This window comes from Embiotoca jacksoni, unplaced genomic scaffold, assembly GCF_022577435.1.
Source record: "Embiotoca jacksoni isolate LCO1_2020_lvr unplaced genomic scaffold, fEmbJac1.0.p SCAF_3, whole genome shotgun sequence".
Taxonomy (NCBI): domain Eukaryota; kingdom Metazoa; phylum Chordata; class Actinopteri; family Embiotocidae; genus Embiotoca; species Embiotoca jacksoni.
In genome coordinates this window covers 14,064,968-14,088,500 of record NW_027185381.1, presented here as the reverse complement: position 1 = coordinate 14,088,500, position 23,533 = coordinate 14,064,968, and the positions used below count along the sequence as shown (strand labels likewise).

Genomic DNA, 23,533 nt, shown 5'->3' with positions numbered 1-23,533 from the left:
CCTCCAGAAACATGTCCTTTTAATGACACGGCCCGTGCTCGCCAAGAGGACGCCCAGTTTGTTCTGAGCACTAACCTGACAATTATGCCAATTACACAAGGCAGCAATGTTGACAAACACACCAGGAGAATTGCTGCAGTTGATTGGTAGCTGTGTTTTGAAGTCCCCTGCTGTGACCTCTTCTGTAATTTAACTAGCATGGCGGAGAATTGCAATGGGTTTTCTAGAAAATTCCTCAAGCCTTGCGTTCGTTTGTATTGGCGTGATATTTGTGCCAAACAAACAGGCAGAGAAATAAATCTAGTGTATCAAGAAGGTAGGGAGGGAGAAATCATTTTTCCTGCCATTCACCACTGTATGCGGTTTGTTTCGATTCATAGAGAGTGTTACGTTTCCTGGTGGGGCAGCACAACATAACATGGAGAGAGTTGTTGTGGTGGATCGTATTGCTTCTGAGGATTAGATCCAAAATACTGACCCAGCACCATTAGCTGCTACTTATGTAACCCTTAAAAAGCGCTGCTTTTGGCCCCTGAGTACGAAGCTCAGCCTCCTATGAAGTGAGGCAGGACACACAGCCAATATGGGAGCATTTTCATAGTACAGTTGCTGCTCGCTTGCTACATGACGTGTGAGCACACTTGGTTAGAATACATAAAAGCTTTTTCAGCAGCTTTTTTGAGCAAGAACAGCATTGTACTGCATCAGCCTGTTTGCAAAAAAAAAATCTGTTTTGATAAGCATGAATCTCTTGCAGGAAAAAAGATGATCCCCCTTTTATTTTAGAGCACATTAACTTATTGATCTCTTTCAAGCACAGCACATGATCTTTTTACTTTTCTGTTAAAATAATGAGGTCCTATATGATTAGCATTAGGTTGTCATTTCACGTCGAATTAAGTGAATCTTAAATAAAGAAAAATTTAAAAAAAAATAGCAAACCAATGAAAAATCTTTAGACCAGACATTTTGAAAAATTCCAGTGTACTACAACATTTGTTGTGAATTTACAATATTTCCGCTACACTGTGGCACATTTTAGTTGTGATACAACACTTTACACGGACATTTAAAAGCAAGAACAACTTCAGCTTACAGTTTACCACTGAGGTCACAGACTATTTTATAACAGTTCACTTGAGCTCTAGTCTGGTCATGTAAGCACAAGGCTGAGAGCAGCTGAGGTTATACCATGAGTGTGGTTCGGATCTTGAGTTACCTTAAAGCTAAAGGCAGACCTGGTCAATATGAAGTGTCACTACACACTGAGAGCATACCATACGTTTTCGTAAGAGCCAAATGATACAATGACACAGAAAAGCAGGCAGACCAGTGCTGACATAGAAAAGTGAAGTGAGCAGAGCGCAATCCTCTCATGTTCCCCTCACTTTTCTTACATAACATGCCGTTAAGCAGGAGTTAGCAAACATTTGAGGTCAGCTGGTTATTGGGACAGTGGAATTATTTACAGTAGAAAAATGAAATAACTGTATGAGGCAAACAATGGTTTCCTCCCTGCTGTTTGTTGAGTTAATAAAAATAAACATTTTAGGTGTTTGGCTGATTTAGTTAATATTCCATACAAAGCTCAAGATAGCGGGTGTATTGAACATAAAGTCCATAAAGCTGACTGACATAACTTGTTCTATTCATGTTTTTGTGCCACTGCCTATATCCAATTCTTTGTCATGTTCTTTGGATCTTTCCGTGTCTCGAGGACATCATGTTTTCCTGTTACATTATCATGTTAGTGCAGTCTAACCAGTGCTGCTTGTTAGAAATGTCTAATGTGCCTCAACACTGAAAGTGCTGTGATTTACACCCATGTTTCATGAGGCTGGGAAATCCATTAGTGTCCATCCAAGTTAAATCAGCCAAACCACTGATACGAGCGTGCAGTCCACTGCCACTTCATTGATTAAGAACAGTTTCCAATGGCCTTTTGTAACAGGCCCTTTGCATTACTTCAGCAATGTTGCTGTGCTCCTGTTCGTGGCAAAAATAACTGCTGTAGGTAGCATACAGGTACAGTTTTCTTTTGTCAAAGAGAAATTACCAAATGAAATAAAAGCTTAGGCAAAGATTAAGCACCACATTTTTTTATTTTTTTACCCAGTGACTCACCTTCCTAAATGGAGACTGAATAATGCAGGAACAGTTGTAGAGGATAGGTGATGTTTCTGATTTGTACATGACGTTACTGTAGTAGGTTGCACAAAAGGATATAATTATTCAGGAAAGTCATAAAAAGGCTTCATATTGTCCAATTAATAAACGCAAAAAACAACCTTCACTCCCTGAACTTTCTGAGATGTTTTCAAGGCATCACAATTATTGACAACGCATGTGAAAGCCAAATTTAGATTGCTGTTGCAAGTCTCCATCTTAATTCAGTCAACTCTCTTTAACCCCCCTCCTTTAGTTTTGATAAAAGAAAAAGTAACGTCAATCAGGTGAACTAATGGGAATGTGCATTTTGTAATTCCCTCAAAGGGAATGGTAAATTGAAAAGAGTTTGCAACCTTTTAACACACTCACACACACCAGCGCTGACAGTCAAGCTCCATTATCTGACAGCTGGAGAGGTTAAAAATAACTGTGCTTGCAGCAAATTAGACGTATCATTTGGCTTCTAAGTGAGAGATGAATCTTTGTGTAGATGCTCCTGCCATGCCGTGACACAGGGGCAATATATCAGGCTGTGTTTGCCTGTCTTTCTCATAAACTCCAAATGGAATTGTAAACAGATGAAGCAATTTTACACCAAATGTATTCTCTCTGACTCAGTCTCATGCTACAGTGAGAAGCCCAGCGACCATAGAGATATACATTAATGCCCCATGCACTCTCAAGCCAAAGTATATAAATCACAATTTGGCCGCCTGCAGGGTTATTGCTATCGCTCAAAGCCAATCCTCAAGGTGTTTTATGTGTTACTTTTTTTATCTGATGATGCAGCTGATGTTATTGCACATATATGTACTTTTGAAGATGCCACTGCCTGTTATTTTTTTGCTCACAGATAAAGGCAGATTTACACGTTCTGCACAATAAGTTAACATTAGACACACAAACACACACGGAAGAGCGATATGAATTTCAATTCTGCTCGTCACAGTCAAGTTTTCCGTGTCATTCAATAGCCCTTTGCCCACTTATGCATGCATTTTATGTCAGGTGTCACAAGGTGAGGTGTCAGTTCCCATTTAGGATGGTAAAAGAAGTGTAACTGTGGGATCCTTGTTACAGTAAGGTAAGTAAAGAGATTTCCATGGGAGGCTTAGGTGACAGCCGAGGTGTATCGTTTCCTCTAAATACCTAACAACATCATCGTTAATTCATAGCTATTTACTCACTTACAAGAGTAAGTGCAGGAGGGATGATCTTTGTGTCATGTTGTCTCAAGGTAATCTCTTGTATTTTCCTGCTTAAAACCGATGCTCTAAATTTGTCACTGACTGCATATAACCGCAATTCAAGTTTTAAATCTGCATATCTACTGGGCACAGAGAGTGGCCCTGACTCGGTCTGCTTGACATGATTTATCTCATCCTGCTTAACTGACATGTATTGATGTGATACAAGAATAAATACAGTAGATTGATGGAATTAAAGCCCACCCTATTGTTCCCATGCTGTGCATTGCTGACACATGAGACTCGTGTCTCTCATTAAAGAGAGTAAATGCTTCAGGCATCCTTCCCTGCAAAAACATCAAGTTTTTGTTGTGTGTGTGTGTGTGTGTGTGTGTGTGTGTGTGTGTGTGCGCGCGCGCGCACACACACACACGCAAAGCTATCTCAGTTATTTTCACTCTCTATAATCTCTCCCTCCTTGCACAATGGATTTAGCCTAGCCTTGAATGGGCAAGAGTACAAATTGCAGCTGACTCTAAACAGCCGAGTGTTCACCCCGTTTACAGAGTCCTGGACATGTGATTACAGTAAACTACAGGCAATTATTGCTTGTGAAATGGACAAGATCACAACACCATGCCCCCGTGCTCCCTGCTCCATCACTGATGCATCTTTGTGTCACACCCCTGGGCTATCCCCGTTGCTTCCTATGTGATGCATCTAAGCCACTAAATAAATCTAATCTTAACTACGCAAAGAGAGAGAGCGAGAGAGAGAGCTTTCTCCACTTTACGTGCACGGCAGGCACTTGGCTGTGCATCTGAATTTTAGGGAGCTAGTGTTAACTCTATATTTGGATTCAACTGGAGTGGATTAAGGATTCTTTACTGCAAACCCACGGGATTCTCAGAGACATAAAAGAGGAGACTGTTTGCATCCATGCTATACAAATAATTGCAGGTTTCAAATAGAGTGTAATTTCAAGCACCAGCTATATGGGAGAGTGTGGGCTTTGATGTACAAATCCACAATTCATGGGGGATTAGCACCCCAAAGGTTAGCAGTTGCTAATTACAGGAGATTGGTTATACATATCTAACAAGGCAAGAAGACAGCCTTAATAAATGTGAGGATTCATCAGGAACAAGGATAAGCGGCTGTGATAAGCGGACATGTATTTGAATCACCATGGATTGATACCCTGTAATGCCCTTCTTCATACAGTGAAAGGAAAGAAGCACTGTCTTCTCTGTTGTCTTTACAAATAGCGTACCTTGTGCGATATGAGATTTTCAAGAGGTATTTGTGAATGCAGATTTGTGCAATCATATAAATTAACCTCTCAGATATTCTTCCTGTGTCTCTTACTGCAGCAGTTTCTTTTTTACCGTATTTTGCTTGCAGCATTCAGCGCTGTATTACCATAATCCTTGGTTCCCTTCCACAAACCACCACTGGCTAAATGAATCTATTATTTTTGCCTGGAGCTAAAAAGATGCAACAAAATGCAATGCATTGAAGGAAATGAAACTTGTGATAAGCCACACATTTTCTCTATAATAGCCTGTCTACAACATACTTTTTACCCAGAGTTGGATGTATCACTTCACTTGACCTTTAATAATCTGAATGTTGTAAGCCTAAAATGTGGTATCAAACCCAAACACTGAAAAAAAAAAAACATAATTCAATTCTTCACAGCATTTAGTCAGGGTCTGGCTCACTGGTCCTGTGTGTGGTATTGATTCCCCTGACTGACGATAGCAGACCTGGCCAGTGTGGCCTTCTGTTTTCATATGGCCCTCAATTAAACATGTCCAGGCCAAGGCAGGCACTTGCTCTGCCGCGGGAAATGCTTTTTCATCTCCTAATGAATGTGCCTGAGGGGGTCCCACAGGGGGCTCCACTTCACCCCTCATTAGGTGGGGTGCTGCCTCTGCCTTCATGTTGAGGAGCAACCTCCTGGAGAGGGGCCTCCCACTTCATCTGAACATCCCACGCTCTCCTGCCCCTGTACCAGTGGACTGCACTGCCCCGCCTCTCTTTTCTTTTTCACTCGCTATTTCTCCCCGTCTCCACTACTTCCCCCTCATCACAAAGCAGCTCATCATATAGTCGCAGACCTGGGATGACAGGAATGAGAGGATGGTCCGTGCTCCTAATGTCATTTTAATGGCCCTTTTTGGTCTGTTGTGGTCGTGATTTATTTCTGCAAGATCCTCCTGGATGTCAACTTGACTGCTTTTTTCCTAAAAGTCGAAAATGCTATTGTGTTAGAACTCATAATGAGGTTTTAGAAACTTATCAAAGCTGCACCACAATCTCCTCTTTCTTCATACCATGATGCCTTCATTATGGCTTCAGACACACATGGTCATTATGTCAGGCGCTAAGGGCCAGACATGCTGTGTAGTGGCCTTGATTAGCAACAAGAAGCAAGAAGTGAAGAGCTGAAGAACTGTGGAGGACCCTACATCCTGCTCTGGCTCAGAAGCTCTCTCCTAGTGCAGTGCCGCATTCCCTCTCACACGTAGAAAGTATTGACAGCCTCCTGTCGTTAATGAAGCAACAAAGCACAGACGATTCCTGCCTGTTTTAGGTGGCAGGAAGGTAAGAGGGATATAGTGTCTGTCAGCTGACTCCTTGAGCCTTTGCATGGCAGCATAACAGGCTGAAGAGCTGATTGTTATTCCAGGGCTTTTGGGATGTGTTTATGCAATCATTAATCTTGGCACTTGTTTATTTGCCTGGGATTAGAGCACTACAGCGTATTCACCAGCAGTCAGGGAAGCTGGTTCACCAAAAGCTAGCAGAGAGCGCTCAGGCCGTCCCTTGTAAGCAAAGTGTGCAAGGAGAAAAGCACGCTTTGCGCATGGCTGCTTAATCCTGCCATGTTAAACAAAACCAGGCCAGTGTTTGTAGGACTATGAAAACAGCAGTGCAGGGGGAATGTGCCTCACACGCTGTAAGCAGTCTGTGAACTCTGTGTGGCAGTAGATACTCCTTGTGCACCCCTGTCGTCTAGGAATGCCTTTCATACGGTCTGCTACAACTGGAGGAAAGGAGGATGACAGTGGAGTTGCTCAGCAGCTCCTCCACGGTGAAAGCAGATATTATTGTAGATTTTTTTTTTTAACTCCGTGTAAATTTGTAAAAAAACAACAAAAAATTTTTCCAAATATAAGCTTTTTAGAAACGAATGTAAATTAGCTACTTTTAAGATCAGTGACAGTGTAATTTTGAGAAAATCTAGTGGTTTTTCAAAAAAAAAAGACCTGTTAGATGGAGTGTAATTTTTTTTAACATATCTAAAAATGTTTTAACTAGTGTATAGTAAATATATATATATATATATATATATATATATATATATATATATATATGTGATATATATTATATATATATATGATATATATGACATATATATCATGATATATATTATATTATATTGCTGCAAGCCCATCAAATACTGTATAACTTGATGCCCACTTCCGCACATAATTACTAATAAAGAGACATACCAGTGCACTGACACTTAATCAAACCATTCAGATTCATTGCCTCAGTTCACTGATCATGGCCGTGATACTGGCAAGAGCAAAATGGAATAAACAGATTGATTTTTCAATTGCCTCGCCAATTTTCTCACAAGTAAATATTTTACATGGTCGGGATTTCAGTGTAATCATTTTGCACATCTAGTAGCACTGGGGATACATCATGAATGATGGAAGCATTTACAGTCACTTATTAAGCCACTAATACACAAATGTATTGTATATGGATTGGATAATGGCTCCATCTCACTTCAGTTTTCTCTCTGCTCCTGGAAAAGAGGGCCGCAAAATCTTTGAAGGCCAAATAACAGCGCTGTGTGTGTGTGCGTAGATGCACATAAAACAGGAGAAAACAAACGTGGTCCAAAAAACAAGTGCAGGACGGAGCCCAGTGAAGCAGGCACTTTGAGAAAGCTCTTCTTCAGGGGCCCCATGACACCGGTGATCTGTAGAAAGGTTGGGTGCCTCTAGTTTCAGCTCTATCAAGCTCTGGATCTTTGAGCAGCAGGATTCAGTATCCCAGCTAATGTAACAAGGCTCATTTGTCTCAATCACACGTCCCTGGAAGTATCGGCTGGCCATTGATGTCATTCATCTTCCCTGTCCTTGCCTGCTCTTTTTCAGCTGATGAAAACCCAAGACCTTCAAGTAGAATGGCAAAGGCAGCGCTCATCAGTCCTGCTGTAAAAACTGTTGAGTAACGCAGGTGCTCTGTGGAGCATTCATTGTTAAAACGAATAGACGAGAATAACTTTCCAAATTTAAAAGGTAGACAGACTTGCACGTTTTGGCAACTGACTTTTAAATTTTGAGATTCACTTTGACAATTCTTTAGCACATTGTCAGAAGACAGTGAGAGCACGTACTTTTATCTTGGTTCTTCTAAGAGGAGTGTTTTTTGTTCACCGGTGGAGTTGGTACACAGCGCCAGCAGCTGACAAGTTTGGCAGTCTAGTCAGAACAAATCTTCCTAAGATTGTTTTTATTTTTTTTAAATTTGATCTCATTCACAAAAACCACACCACATAAAAAACATCTCTACAAACCTTTTATTTAGTTTTGGATGATGGGGTAGAAATGTTGCCGGTACCTATATTGTTATATTACCTACAGTTTAATTTCCCTTACCCAGTAACTCCAGCATGTCACAGTAATGTAAGAAAATTAGACATTTTCTAAAGAATAGACTCCTCCTTGGATTCTCCTTATTTTATTATTTGTAGAGATATTGCATTATGACACTGCTGTGTTACGTTCCTGCCCAGAGCTTGCTTCAGCTGATGTCAGCTCCAATGGAAATACCGACTCGCCATAACTGGAGGCTTGTGCTGAGCTTCCCTCTTCCATGGAGCAAATCAAGATCATGATTACTATCTGGCTCGTGCAGCCAGTCTGCGTTGTCTGGAAACATGTTTTCCTAAGGAGACCGCAGAGGGACAATTACTGTCAGCTGAACTATTCAGCCTGCTCTGCATGTGTGTTCTGGCTGCTTTCCTTTGACCCACTGACCCTGAGCAGCAGCATGAGATGGGACATCCAGCCTCCCTCCTCTTTCCCCCCGTTACACCCTCATTTCTCTTCCCAATATTCACCATGAGTGAAGCAACCAAATGTACACATACAATGCTGTTACTCTGTCACCCCACTGGTAAAAAAGAACATGCAAAAAGTTGTGTGGATGTAAATTTCCTTTGTGTTAAACAGTAGAAAAATCGTATTCAAAAACCCACAGCAGAATCCTGGTTGTCTTACAGAAATGCATACTAATACAGCAATTATAGGAGAAAGGAAGTTGTACTGTGTGGCAGTCGCAAATTCCCTGGTGCAATGGAACAAGGGTCTTTGTTGTTACGTAAAGGTTTCTGCATGTAATTGCAGGCGATGTTTTGAAGGATTCATTATATATATATTCCTGTGTTTTTTTTTGTTTTTTTTTTAAAGGAGCCTGCTTGGCTGCCATGCCTGCAGGGAGATGTGGGGCTGAGAGGTGCTTAACTAAGGCACTGTACCACAATTGAGCCTTTAACCATTGCAAGCGTAGTTCAAGTGGTCAGACTACAGACTCAGAAACATCACATGGTCTTCAGGAAATCTTAGAATTCAACCGGCAGCTCCCGCGCCAGTCAATCAGTCGGCCCTGTGTGATTTCAGCCTCAGTGATTTTGAGTTTTGGTGCATCCCAATGCGTTGCTGCACAATGTATGAGTAAAGCAGCGCACAATCAGCTCTGACTCACAATGTTGAAATGCATTATAATAGAGCACGGGTTTGATTTGATTTTATGAAAAGCCCAAGCGAAGTGATCTAAACAGTTAGACAAAGCATGTAAATATCTGCAACACAAATTTTTTTTATTCAGCTCTCATGGCTCTCTGTGACTAACTAGGCGGGTAGAATGCATAAATGAGTGCTGTCTACTGATTGTATTTTGCCATCAGAGTAAACAGTGTGAGCATTTCTCCCAGGCACACATGCCCCCCCCCCCCTCACGCGCACGTGCTCGCACACACAGAAGGGGCGTGCCCTCCGGTCCTCAGCACCCATGCCACAACTTCACTTGTCACTGTAGTCGCACACAAGAAGGTGATAGGTGGGGGAAGATGGATCGGGGGAGGTAAAGAGTGATGGGGAGAGAGATTTGAGCTCAGGTGTGGCAGACGAGGGAGGGGAGAGGGGAGCCGCACACATGCTACCCATCATGGTGCTCGTCTGCTCAGTAAACCCAGGCTTTTGTTGTTTCCCCTAGAGTGCAGGAAAGCAGACTCCCAGTCAGGAAGCTCGTCAATCTTTGCCACAACAACACATAAATTAGTGCCCAAATTACTGTTACGCTGGTGGAGAAAGAGACATGGAGAGAGATGTCTTGTGCTGCGGTTTGGGAATACATCTTCCCTTCTCCTGCTCCCCCTCATAGAGGGTGTCAGAATGCACTTCAATAAAACAGTCAAGTAAATACAGGGAGAGACATGAAGAGAGAAGCACTGCTGTGTTGTACAGGCATCTGGAGTTGGGCAGTGTTGAAATATTAATAGGCCTCACACACAAACAAACACAGAGATGTACGCATGAGTTCATCCAAAAAGCAGCCCAGGGCAATGGTCCAGACCTGAGCTTTAGCGAAGTCACTGCACTGCTATGAAGGAATAATAGGGAAAGGCTTAAAGAGCCCATTTTTCGAAACGGAAATATCTCTTCAAATGTAGTTGGTCTCGAGTGAAGGGGGATCACAGCTTAGGCAGCTAAATGATTGGGGGGGAATTAGCAAGACTCAGCATAGAGACATCAAAATGTGTCAATTATGCCTTTCCTCACTCTAATCCCTTTGGTCAGAATATTTTTGATGACTTCAGAATATCTATAGGTTGAAAGGAAGCTGTTTAGAGGGTTGATATAGAGTTTAGGTCTGCAGGTGAATTTCTACACCGCAGTGTGTGCTTTCATTGCACTACAAACCAGCAAATGCCATGAGAGCGGCTCTATGGTAATACACCAACAGCCTCCGATCCCTAAACAAATAACACATTTATACTATTCAGCCTGTGTTCCGTGCCATGACTGTCCTTTGCCGCTGACATTCAAATAACCTTTCTTCTGCTGCATAAATGGGAATAAAAAAGTATTGTGTTGTGCGACTTCACATGTCAGCAGATGAAAAAAGGCAGAATTCTGATTCCATCTCTTGTTAGGCTGTCGTCTCTCTACAGCTCGATCTGACTGTTACGGGTATCCCTTTAGAGAAGACTCTATCAACCGACAGCTGATCTCCTTTGCCAAATGGGAAGTTCATGTAGAAAAATACAGAGGTGCACATAATGATGGGTGAACATTGCTTAGTGTGCATTTACCAGACAGTTCAGTGCCTCTGGTGTTTGTGTGTTGACCATGTGTAAATGCTCCGGAAGAAAAGGAGCTTTGTGAAACTTTCCTGCAAGCGGACGTGATCTTTTAAAAGCTTTTGTTTCGTTTTGTTGCAAATTATTTTAGAAGCAGAAAATTTTAACACAGTTTGTGTGATGGGGGAAGGATTGCTAATCTGCTCATAATGCTGTGCCCTGTCCAGTTCCTTACATAATCTCTGACATGAGCCCACTGGCTTGCATCACTCTGTCATTGACAGCTGTCAACACAACATGGCTGACACACACACATATACACACACTCACTCACACACCAATGCACACAGAGAAGCCAATGTGTTTTTTCCTCCATCTACTTTACATGCTTTCTTTCAGAAGGATGTGCATTGCAAATTAGGCAATGGGAAAAAAATCTACTCTGCGTATACACAACAGTATAAAAGCCTTGGTTTCAGACCTCATTTATTGTGCACATCTATCATGAATCATCAGGCCATGTGAAACTGATTTAATGGTCCAATCGAGTAATGGGTTAAGCTCTCAGCATTATGACGGTGGCCTGGGCATGGGTCTGTAATGTAAGGGATAATCTTAATCCTTCAACGTTATGTCAGTAGTCCAAGGGTTCAGTGGGAACGGCCAGGAGATTTTGACTAGTGATTTTCCATGTTTGCACAAGCCTGTAGGATTTTCAGTTTCATTATATTTTGTGTTTTATCTCTATGCGACATTGAACAATAGAAAAAAGAATTACCTAAACCTGTTTATTTTTTTGTCTGACAAGAATACAGTCCACTATACAATCAGTGGGTCATCTCAGAAGCTGTTTTTTTTTTTTTATCAACAGCTTTATCGTGACTTTTAGTATATCAGCATTTTTATATAAATCCTATTTTTTCAGTATATTTCTAAGCTTCATATTTTAATTATGTCTTGTGAATTATTCTTTATATCTATTTAAATGAAGCTATATCGTATTTCTACTGCATCGAGGGAACATATTTTGTCTAGCAGTGTCTGCCTACGCAATGCTTATGATAAAATGAACTATGACAGGGCCTCTGTAAGCTGTTAGTGTGCAATTGGCAAATTGTTCTGGGTATTTACATTCGACTGAGGTTCCTGGTCTTTGATAATGTAATGTAGTGGCTGAGCAGTGGGTTGATCTCAAGGCTTTGGAGAAGACAGTGAAGGGCATTGGGTGAACATGCAGAGGTCTCACTGCCCTATTGTACATGTGCTCTGAGTGACACATCATCCCCTCAAAGGGCCCGCTAGTGTTGTGAATCAGTGTCCTTGAACTGCTCAGCCACAGACAGACAAAGAACAAGCTTTAACATTCTGTTTGACTGTCTTCTCTCTCTGCCATGCCCGTTATCCAAGACACCCACACCAGGCTGCAATGCTACATACAGGAAATCAGTCCTGAGCTGCTGTCCAACCCTTATGGTCGTATCCGTGGCGTGATTGTGCTGCGGTGTGATTCAAACATAATCTCGGCGTCTCAGCAGGTGTCTTTGAAGTGGCCTGCGTGCAGAGGCCATCTCACAGTGCTATGAGGAGCGGCAGGCTGCTGGGATGGGCTTTAGCCTGGCTGCCTGTCTAACTGTGCCTGGCTTTGATGTCGTAAACAGAGCAGGCAGGGCTGGCTGGCAGGGAAGCGGGCAGGCAAGCGGGCAGGCAAGCGGGCAGGCAGGGAGGCAGAGAGGCGGGCAGGCAGGCAGGCAGGCGCGGTGAATGGGAACAGTGGCACTGCACTGGTCAAGCTCAAGCGAGCCAGCAGCTGCCTGTTTCACACCAAGAGGCAGTTAACATCGCAGCTCATGTCAATAGATATTGACTGCCAGATTGGGAGTGCTTATAAATGTAGGCCTTTTTGTTTGATTGAGTCGTCTGTGTGAATTCAGTTTAAATCATCCTCAATGTCTGAACTGTAGCTTCGGGGCCCCATGACCAGTCACTCAAAGGGACAAATATTGACTGATGGTTTAGGTGACTCCAATGCGTATTTGATCTCCGTGGTGTCATTGCTTAGTATTTATTTTTCCTTGACCTGCGTCTTTAGGAAACGGCTCATCCTTGTGTGGAAATAACTATATGTTCGGAGTGATGTATTCTCTCATACAAGACATTATAGAGGCTGCCTCAGCTGGTCCAGAGACAAACCCTTTTTACTGTTGAGTGCACTGAACATCCAGGGGCTTGTGCAGCGGTGGAGTGAGAGAGTGTTAGCTGGTGAGACTGTGTGCACTCAGGGCCTTCCTGCTGCAGATAGGGGCTTTGTGAGGCATGCTTGTGTGAATGTATGCCCTGCCCAGCCTGGCACCCTTGTGTCTATACTCCCACTGCTTTCACCTGATGTGGCACAGCCTCTGTCAGGCCTGAGCGAGCGCCCAGCCAGCTCCGCTTCTTCGGGAGAGATGAAGGCATCTCACAGCTATGCTGTGGGGGTGGGGGAAGCTAGCAGCAGCCTAAGCCTGAAGCTATCAGAGGCTGGAGCTCAGAGCCAAAAGCCTGTGGGCTGGATAGGGTGGGTGGAAGCTTGGCTTAACTTGGCAAACAACCATAGCCACAGCCCTGCACTGCCACCCAATGGCTGGGGCCTAACATTACAACCTTTAGTTCACCATAACCACAGCTAGTCATAATTACAGCACGCTTCAGTTGTTGTGAGTGCATGTCAGAACAAATTATGTAAGTAATGAGGCTGAAAATGCTAAAGGAGTCGAAACACACTGCACTGCTAATGCTCATGCGGAGAGAACACAAAAACAAACAATAGAGTGCACTCATACAGAGATAGACCTAAATGAAATAACAAGCAACTGTGCACAGTAAGGAAAAGATTAATTATAAATTAACCCTCTCAGTTAGGTTGTCAAAGCCCGCCTCCTGCCTGGATTTCACTCTAATCCGGGCCGATGAGGTGCAGTGCCCTCTATTGTATGTGAGAATCACAAATTGCAGGAGGTGTTGTCTGGAGGGGAATTAATTGTGCTTGTTCCACCTCTCCCTTTTGTTCATTTTACTAAAATGTAGGCTAATTCCAAGTAAACATGGCTGGTCTTGTTGACTCCAGCAGCGTGTGGAGAGCAGACAGAGACTCCTGAATGAATAGAGTGTGGCTCCCGGGTTAGTGGATTAGAGACTAAGTGTTAAGGGCCTCTCCCAAGCATGCCTCAGGGACAAGGACATTATCCACATGACACATTACAGGCTCCTAGGCAGCTGATTAAAATGGGCAGGGATCTCTGGATTGAACCCCAACAAAAGTACTTTTTGATGTGATCAAACTAGTTTAAAGGGGTTGGTTGTTAAGGTGTACAAAGGATATTCAAGGCTTCTTGTCTTTGGAAGAGACCTGAGGCATTATAGTAGACAGTTAGGCCTGGTTAGAGGGGAGAGGCTGATGTAACACTGTGACATTCTGAATGTACCACCCCTCTTTTATTTATTTGAATTTTTATTGTATCCTATTAAGGCAAATCATAATATTCTTTCCCAAATTGGTATCGAGTGGTGTTGCAACATCTCCTCGTGCTCTGATTGGTTGGGCGCCTGGTTGGTTGGAGAAAACCATTACATCGTGAGAAAATATCCCGCGGTGATCTTTCCTCGATTTAGATCAGATAGCAGCATTTGTCTGGTGCTGCAGTGCACTGTTGGGATGGCGGGACTGAGATGTTAGAGATGTGGAGGAGGGCTATGAGATAGAGATCTCTGGAGGGGGCGGGGGGTGGGGGGGTGGAGGTGGAGAGGGATGTAGCATCAGTGGCTGCAGTGATAAAGCTGAGAGTAGTGGGACGGGCAGGGAGTTCTGTGTCTCTGATGTCTGTGTGTTCTGTCTGCTCTGTTGTGTTGCCCTGTGGTCTGCTCCTGAAGAGAAGGCCAACGATGGATGAGGCCTGTCCTCTCGCTGCTTTTGTCCTCTATGGCGGGTGAATCTCAGACCTGTCAACAGCACAAACACTACAGCCAAACTGCAACTGAAACCCTTTTTCTATAGTGTATACACAGAGGTACACACACAGCCCCTGCCGTTGCTCCATCCAGCACAGCTAGCATGTTATGATTCTTTGTGGCCGCCGTGGATTTACTCCTGGGGTTATTATGGTTTTGAAATTTAAGAGGCTTCGTGAAGTCAAGTTTTCCAACAGGGAATACATCTCCTCATGTGGCTAAATGAGTCTTTGTCATTGCATAAGGCCAGTATTAGTACTACTGTATTATATTAGGGTTCGTGGGTAGCTGGGATTTTTCTTATGCAAGTTGTGTTTAGGATGCAAATTAACACCATGTTTACATTGGCTGCTTGTGAGGACTTAAAATGGCCTCCTTCCCTTATTGCACATACACACACACACACACACACACATGCACAACTCTGTAAATATTCAGCTAATGCTCTGTGGAAGTGAGAATTCAAAAGCCACTGGATGAGATGTTTTTAGAAGCACAGTCCTCTTTCATGTACCAGCATGGATCCATGGTGAGGGTGTTGTACGGTGACTTGTCACAGCAAAATGTTGATTTTTTTATTTTATTTCTTTCATTTCCTTTTCTTCTCTGCAGCTCAAATCGAAATAATTCCCTGCAAGATCTGTGGAGACAAATCATCAGGCATCCATTACGGCGTGATAACATGTGAAGGCTGTAAGGTAAGCTTCAAGAGACTGAACCTGTTCTTTTCAGGGGGTGTGTGTGTGTGTGTGTGTGTGTGTGTGTGTGTGTGTGTGTGTGTGTGTGTGTGTGTGTGTGTGTGTGTGTGTGTGTGAAGGACAGAAGAGCTGAGAGGGGAAAGATGGGGGGAAATTGTGACAGTAAAGAAAGTTGCTTGCTAGGAAAAACATTTGAAAATGTTGCTGAAGTTTTTACGATGATTTGGAGAGGGACTGCAAAGTGTAAACACACAGAGCATGATCATTAAAGTGGTCAAGCACCACAGAGGACATCACAGAAAAACCACAATTAGTAGGACAAAGTCATTCCTCTGCCTTACTCTGCCTTTCCCTCCCAGGGACATGTCTTTTTGCTGTTTTTTGGTTCTGCTGCAGCCTGCTCTTCTTGAAATAAAATGATCAAAAGGAGAGTGCTTTGAATTATAGCAGATTGTTGGCTGTTTGCTACACAGTGTTGCTTCTATTGAAGCCACCTTTTGTACTGTTTCAAATGCACCAGCCATTCAAAGTGAGGGGAATTTTGTGCTTAGAGTGTATTCTTGTCCCAATGCTTGTCACCAAGCACATCATTAGCATTCCTCAGCCAGCCTGCACCTTTGCTGTTTGCTCCTGTGTGTCTATGTGTGTGTGAGTGTGTGTGTGAGTGTGTGTCTATGTCTATGCTTGTGTGAGTGTGTGTGAGAAGAGAGAGAGAGAGAGAGAGAGAGAGAGAGAGAGAGAGAGAGAGAGAGAGAGGAAGACAGAGGGACAGAGAGGTTCCTTTTAGCTGTTCTTCCTAGCGCTCCTCTTCCTCACACAGGAGCTGGAAGGGACAAAACACTAAAGAATAAACTGCTGAAATCTATCTTTAATGATTGCTAATTAGTCCAGGCAGAGAGGCCCTTTAATGAAATGTGCGAGTACAAAAGTTTGGACCATAAATCATAGCATTATTAAGGAGCGCTGCTTGTCACTGGCAGTTTTAGACTGTTTCCATAATGGCTTCCATTATAAAGCAACTTGGCAGCTGTCAGCTGTTTTCTTGTAATTAAACAGCCAATGAGCAGCTAATTAAGACATATGTGTATGGAGCAGTAGAGTGGGGCATGTTAATGATGTGCTGGAATCAATTCATTAAGTCAAAGGATGAGGAATCCAGTCGGTGTGCATTCGCAATCCTTTAGCTCTGCACATGCCAGTGCTGCGTTAATCAACACTAATAACCCCACCATAGAAAAATACCATCCACTGTTATCATCTCTACCCAAACACACCACACTCATGCTGCACACACTGGTGAAATACAACGCTCCTCAAATGCCAGATATTACAGCAGAGCAGCCAGTAAAATACCGTCACAGCGGCATTATTATAGATCAGTTTGGCAGCAGTAAAATAAAAAATATCACCACTAGAAACCCAGTAAATCACTATCAGCCCATAATACATTTTGTCAACACTAAAACACAATGAAGTCATAAATTGATCCCTTAGTCCCAGAGCATGTTTCCACCCACTGAGGTTCATCCAGTAACCCGAGGTGTTTCCATGTCACCCCCTTCCTGTGCAGGGCTTCTTCAGGAGGAGTCAGCAGAGCAATGCAGCCTACTCCTGCCCCCGTCAGAAGAACTGCTTGATCGACCGCACCAGCCGCAACCGCTGCCAGCACTGCCGGCTGCAGAAGTGCCTGGCAGTGGGCATGTCACGAGATGGTAAGTGCTTTATGGAAGAGGTAAAACAGGTGGGTGGATGCAGCAGGGTGGCATGGTGAGGAGTGAGAGGGTGATGAGCCTAAGATCAGGTCCGTGTGTGGGCAAACAGCTGATCTGCTGAAGTGTCTTTGGATCCATGCTTCAGGGATGCTGTTGTGGACATTTGTCATCCTGTGAAGGTGGGGAAGAGAGGGAAGAATTTCTTGATTGTAATAAAAATATGAAATTATTATTCTCAAGTAATTGATCCTTAGCCTTATGTTACCAGATCCAAACTCACGGTGTGTATTAGGGTCTGGCTACGCTCCATTGGGAATCGTTTCCAATCTTTGGATCTTATTGGCCGGAGACCTCAAGTTTATTTTTAATCTATTGAAGTAGCCTTTAACCAATCGTCATTGATCACCAGATGGGCAGAAACTTTACAACCACTACAACTGCATTAAGAAAAAAAAAAAAAATGCTCGACTTCAACGTCATGGCACTTAGCCACGACAATGGTTGCTGATTGGTCCACCGTTCAGAGTGGCTGAACAAACATTAAGGCGAACACAGTTTCCAGACTGTTATCACAGCAAAGAAAACTGAAACTGAGAGCAATAATGTGTTTTTATTTAGGACAATTTTTTTTTTATTACAAATTACAATGCAGGAATGGTTTTTTTTTTATGCATTTTACTCAATTCAGCAGCAGCTAATTTACATTACCTACTCAATTTATTGTTATCTCTAATTGTATACTCTTGGTCGAGTGACAAAGGAAACATACAGAAAGATAATGACATGGTGAGATAATGCCATTATTTTCAAAGGTGCACAATAGACATTTCCCAAGAAATTCTTGCTGTGAACATATGTGAAGATGTCAGTCCATGTTCATTGTCTGCTAGTAGTAGGTGAGTGCTTTGTCTGTGGGCCCAATTTGCTGCTGTGATAGAAGCTAGGTTTGTTGAAACAGGAGGTTGTTAAAGGTTGTCATTAGTGCTGCTGCAGCTGAGATGCAGTAATGGGAGCACACAGGTGGGGATGTGTGCAGGAGGGTTCCTGTTGTGCCAGGCTGGTCCAGACTAGACTGGGTTGAGGAAACTTTATCAGAACAGAGTACAGCTCTGATATTTCTCAATAAAACAAACAGAGGAGCAAAAACCTGAACATACTACACAAGCACAGAGACTGGCACATCTTCATGCACACATGCATGCATATTTATGAATATGAATGAGCACAGAAGTACATTAGCACTGTGTGTGTGTGGCTAGGCAGTACTCATTCTCACATGCACACACACACACACACACACACACTTAGGACAGACGAAGGTGACTCTTACCTTCACTGAACACACCAGAGCCCATCTGCCCGCACTCTCCTCTGTGTCGCTTCACTCACTTTCCACTGTGCATAGACAAACGCACGCACGCACTCACACACACATACACACACATTGCGACCGGCTGACTTACTGCCAGGCCCCCAGAACGCCGGCCAAGCAGTCTCATTCTCAGCGCCACTGTTTAGTCTGGAAACGTTGAAACAGGAGGCAGTAACAGAGCCTGTCTCATGTTTGGCTGATAAACTCTTTGTTACCTCCCACTTTTGCCTCTGAACTTATGAAGCTGTTCATTTCTGTAATAATTACTGATCCCTCCTGAAATATGGAGATTTACTCCACTGTTATAGGTGTTATCTGTGTAAAGAGTCCAGTGGAGGAGTATGCCAATGGAAGCTATCTCTTGGTCTGAAGGGAACTTTAACAAAGATTATGGTGTGTTAATGTGTCAGAGGAAAGCACAAATTGACAGACGTCATCTAAATGTGATGCACAATTATCAGACAATGGGAAATTAGTGTGACTAAAAGTGTTTCCCAGTTCAATCCTTTTCCTTTGTCAAAACAGGTGATTTTGTCTCAGACTCAAACGTAAAGATTGATTGTTTCTGCAAAAGAATACAAATTTAGCCAAGAGTGTGCGATAAATCCATTTATTTTCAAAGCGGTTCAACTGGTATTTTCTGTCGATGAGAGTCAGTTTCCTTAAAGAGTGAGTAGAAAAAAAAAAATATCATTTTAAAGTACATTTCTTGGTTTAAGAAAAGTATTGAACATCTTTTTATACCTGGGAAACAGGTGAAATAATGTATATACTCATAACCCCACAACTGACATCACTACAGAATGAATTAAGTCACTCAATAATATGGATGTTGCAATAAAATGTGTACATGTGTAAAGAAATGATCATGCATACAATTAATTAATTATATTGTTCATAATTTATTTTACTTGATGCAAGGAGCAAAAAGCCCCTTGCTGCTGCATATGGAGTGACACAATAGTGTCTCTTGTTTCATTGTTTCGAGAGAGTCTCACACTTGTTTTGTCCTGCTTATCACAGCAGTGAAGTTTGGCCGCATGTCAAAGAAGCAGCGAGACAGCCTGTACGCTGAGGTCCAGAAGCACCGGCTGCAGCAGCAGCAACGTGACCACCAACAACAGCCTGGAGAGGCGGAGCCACTCACACCTAGCTATGGTCTCTCAGCCAACGGCCTCACAGAGCTCCATGATGACCTCAGTGGCTACATGGATGGTCACACCCCTGATGGCAGCAAACCAGACTCGGCGGTCAGCAGCTTCTACCTGGACATTCAGCCGTCTCCCGACCAGTCAGGCCTGGACATCAACGGCATCAAGCCGGAGCCCATCTGCGACTTTGCCCCTGGCTCTGGCTTCTTCCCTTACTGCTCCTTCACCAACGGAGAAACCTCCCCCACCGTGTCCATGGCTGAACTAGGTAAGGAGCAGAAAAGAGAGGGAGAGGCAAAATGAGAGACAGCAAAATGAAGGAGGGGGGTGAACAACTCAACCGTGGGGCAAACGACACAAAGGTTGCTTAAAATAGCAGGAGGTTGGAGACTCATCTCCAACACTCATTAAAAGAGCCTCTTTTTTGTAATTAGTTTCCATTAATTAGGGCCAATCAGGATCCAGCAGGGCAGGCGTCTGGGGAAATCATTTTTTTAGGCTCCCCTGTGCCTAGGAACTCCTTTTTAACAGATGTGTTTTCAAAACCATTTAAATTCTTATACTCAATATTTCTCTCAGAGAAAATGTGACCTTTGTTTCAGTGAGTAACGTGGCGCCCCTCCTCCTTTCCATGCATTTGTGTCATAACTAGATTGGCTTTGCCTCAACCTTAAGCTATGAGCTTCCTGCAGGCAGTAAAAGGAAATGTCAACAAGCCTTTTCCCAGTCAAAAAAGCCCACGCGTATCCGCCTCTCCTCCTTCATGAAAGCTCAGTAAATAAATCTTCTTTTCCTGTGGCATATTTCATCAGTGAGGTCTTCACTTTCACATAGCCTTGTGAGTAACACTCAGATCTCAACTGTGATCTTTGTGACAATGGTTGTATTTCAGAGCACCTGGCCCAAAACATCTCTAAGTCGCACATGGAGACATGTCAGTACCTGAGAGAGGAGCTGCAGCAGATGACCTGGCAGGCATTCCTGCAAGAGGAGGTGGAGAGCTACCAGAACAAGGTAGCTTGACCACAACTGGGCCTAACAAGGCCTCCACAGCAGTTACAGTAATCAAAACCATTGTTTTAAAGCAGATAACCCATTCTCTGTCCTATCTGTTCTTAGCCCCGGGAAGTCATGTGGCAGCTGTGTGCTATCAAAATAACAGAGGCCATTCAGTATGTGGTGGAGTTTGCCAAGCGCATCGACGGCTTCATGGAGCTGTGTCAGAACGATCAGATAGTGCTGCTGAAAGCAGGTATGACAGCCTGTCAACATGGCCTGCTGCCGTCAAACTCACCCACCACTACCACCTCCCTCTGGCATTGTCACAAGGGCGTAGCTGACCTGACTGCACAAAGCCCTCTTCTTCACACGCACAGACAGTGTCACAGAGAGGAGACCCCACCCCGCCTGTTACCCCTCTCTGTCTCTCTCTGTCTTTCTCTGTTCATTACATACACAGCAGAGACGGACACAGCATTAGATAAGTCATGTGTTCCAGAGCTCAGATAATACCTATTATGTCGGCTGCCATCTCTCTCCTTTTTCCAAGACACCCATGATGTCTATTCAAACTGTTCTCATGAAGACGGACTTGCAGAATAGTATATATTACTCTGCCACGGCTCTTTGCACACTGTCACCTCTGTTTATGCACAAGTACGGATACTCAAACTCACAGACACACAAACACACACATACTTCACATGCAGTAAACAAACACCTCTCCTGGGTCTTTCCATGGGTATTTTTTTACATTAGCACAACCAATATGAATAATGAAATGAAGACGGAGATCCCTTGTCAGACATGACATTTTAAAACGGTAGCGTCTCCCTTAGAGGCAATAATGGCTTCTGTTACATTTTCTTGATCCTCTTATCCACTCCTACAGAGTGGTACAAATTGTAGGGCATAAAAAATACCTATCTTGTTAAATAAAGGTTGAATGAATAAGCACTGTCACCACTGAATGAAGCAAATTTTTTATCTGGCATGTCATTATGGAAGAATAGCCTTCTGTCGATGATATTTTCATCTGCATAGGCGATTTTTTTTTTCTCTCTCTGACGGCAGGCTTCTTTATTTCAAAGTGGTTGTGTTACTCATATTGTGGAAGATTAGCACAAAGCACAATCATGTGTTTTGCACCCGTGACTGATGTGTAACTGTTCGGAAAAAAAGAAAAGAAACAAAGCTCAGATTCAGCATCTTGTGTTCCTGTCTGTCTCCACAGGCTCTTTGGAAGTTGTGTTTGTCAGAATGTGCCGTGCCTTTGACTCGCAAAACAACACAGTCTATTTTGATGGAAAATATGCCGGACCTGATGTGTTCAAGTCATTAGGTAAGTGGAGTGGGAGCAAGTGTGTGCGCATGTGTGTGGGGGGTACATGCGTGTGCATGTTTGAATGAGTGTGCATGTGTGTATGTGTGTGCTGCTGCTGTGTTTATGTGTGTTTCTTACAGTGTCTTACTCCTTCCAGTGGTGTAACAGCCAAAATTAGAGTCTGCTGCTCCGTTCTGCACAATTCTGAACATCTAGAAGCAAACACTGAGCACTCATCCTTTCCTCACCTGGTATTGCTGTCGCTTCAACGGTTATTTATGGTACAACAGAGATGTTAGTGAGGCTCTGCTGCATATGGCTCCTGTAACTGTGGAATAAATAAAGCCAGACGGAGTGTCTTTAGGGAGAGTGCTATCAAAACTATCATTGATAGTCTGACATAAAACATCTCGGGCGAAAGCAAATAGCATTCGTGTTTGACTGCCATATTATTACAAAGATTTACCACCATGGATTTTTTTTTTCCAACTAGCTTTTGAAAAAAAAAAAGGTAAATGTGTCCCATAGTGGCAGTAAAAATACAGACTGCTGTTTTTTTAGTGCGAGTTTACCATTCCCCATAACACTCCGTGTTGCTATATGAGTGAGCATGTGCATCTGTCCCAGTGTCCTGTGAGGTCTGTGCAGAGGGCTCTGCGGCAGTGAAGGCAGAATGATTGGCTTCCCGAGCTGCGGTGGCATCCGCCTGTCTCTCTCTATTCCCGATAATTGATTTAACTAAAAGCCTCAATAGTGACCTCATTTTGGCTTGCATAACACCACCCAACTGCCAAAAGTGACTCGTCTGGGAGGCAAAACTCAGTAAAAGCATTGCCTGTTCTGCTTAAGACGCTCCCATGTGCTGTCAGCATGCCGCTCTTTTTCATTCCTTCCCCTTCCTCTTCCCGCCCTATGTGCCTCTCTCCCAATAAAGATCAAGAGTGAATGTTGTTCTTTGGTCTTCCTCATCCTAAGCCCCCTCTCTCTGTCCTTTGCTGTGGCAGGCTGTGACGACTTGATCAGCTCCGTCTTCGAGTTTGGAAAAAACTTGTGTTCTATGCACCTGTCTGAGGATGAGATCGCCCTGTTCTCCGCCTTTGTGTTGATGTCTGCTGGTAGGTGTCATTCACAGTGCGAAGAAAAAATGAGGCAGACATGCATTCACCACAACAGTGAACACGGTTGCCCTCCTGTTTTTCTCTAAACAATTAATATCATATTACTGGCTTTGCATCCATACTTCTCATATGAGCCATGTTGAATCTTAGTGGGCCCACATGTTGTTCACAGTAACAAAAAGTTGTGATAATTTACCCTCCAGACCGGTCCTGGCTCCAGGAGAAAGTGAAGGTGGAGAAACTCCAGCAGAAAATCCAACTGGCCCTCCAGCATGTCCTGCAGAAGAACCACAGAGAGGATGGTATACTTACAAAGGTACAGTGCAACGCAGCGCACACTCCATCCATTATCCATGAAAGTAGCTGTCCGCTAAGCAAGCTGTAGTGCTGTAGCAGTGTAATCTCCCACTCTTTCGGATCTTTATCCAC

At 43.4% G+C, this 23,533-nt stretch overlaps 1 protein-coding gene across 2 annotated transcripts in view; it reads left to right on the top strand.

The window, feature by feature from the left end:
* Positions 1-23,533, top strand: part of roraa (RAR-related orphan receptor A, paralog a) — a 176,770-nt gene that overhangs the window by 146,034 nt on the left and 7,203 nt on the right. For both annotated transcript variants that reach the window (XM_069161878.1, XM_069161879.1), the window contains 8 exons: positions 15,343-15,428; positions 16,999-17,140; positions 19,536-19,931; positions 20,556-20,677; positions 20,783-20,915; positions 21,897-22,004; positions 22,991-23,101; positions 23,308-23,420. In XM_069161878.1, coding sequence (XP_069017979.1) covers positions 15,343-15,428; positions 16,999-17,140; positions 19,536-19,931; positions 20,556-20,677; positions 20,783-20,915; positions 21,897-22,004; positions 22,991-23,101; positions 23,308-23,420 — 1,211 coding nt within the window. The remainder of the gene's footprint in view (positions 1-15,342; positions 15,429-16,998; positions 17,141-19,535; positions 19,932-20,555; positions 20,678-20,782; positions 20,916-21,896; positions 22,005-22,990; positions 23,102-23,307; positions 23,421-23,533) is intronic.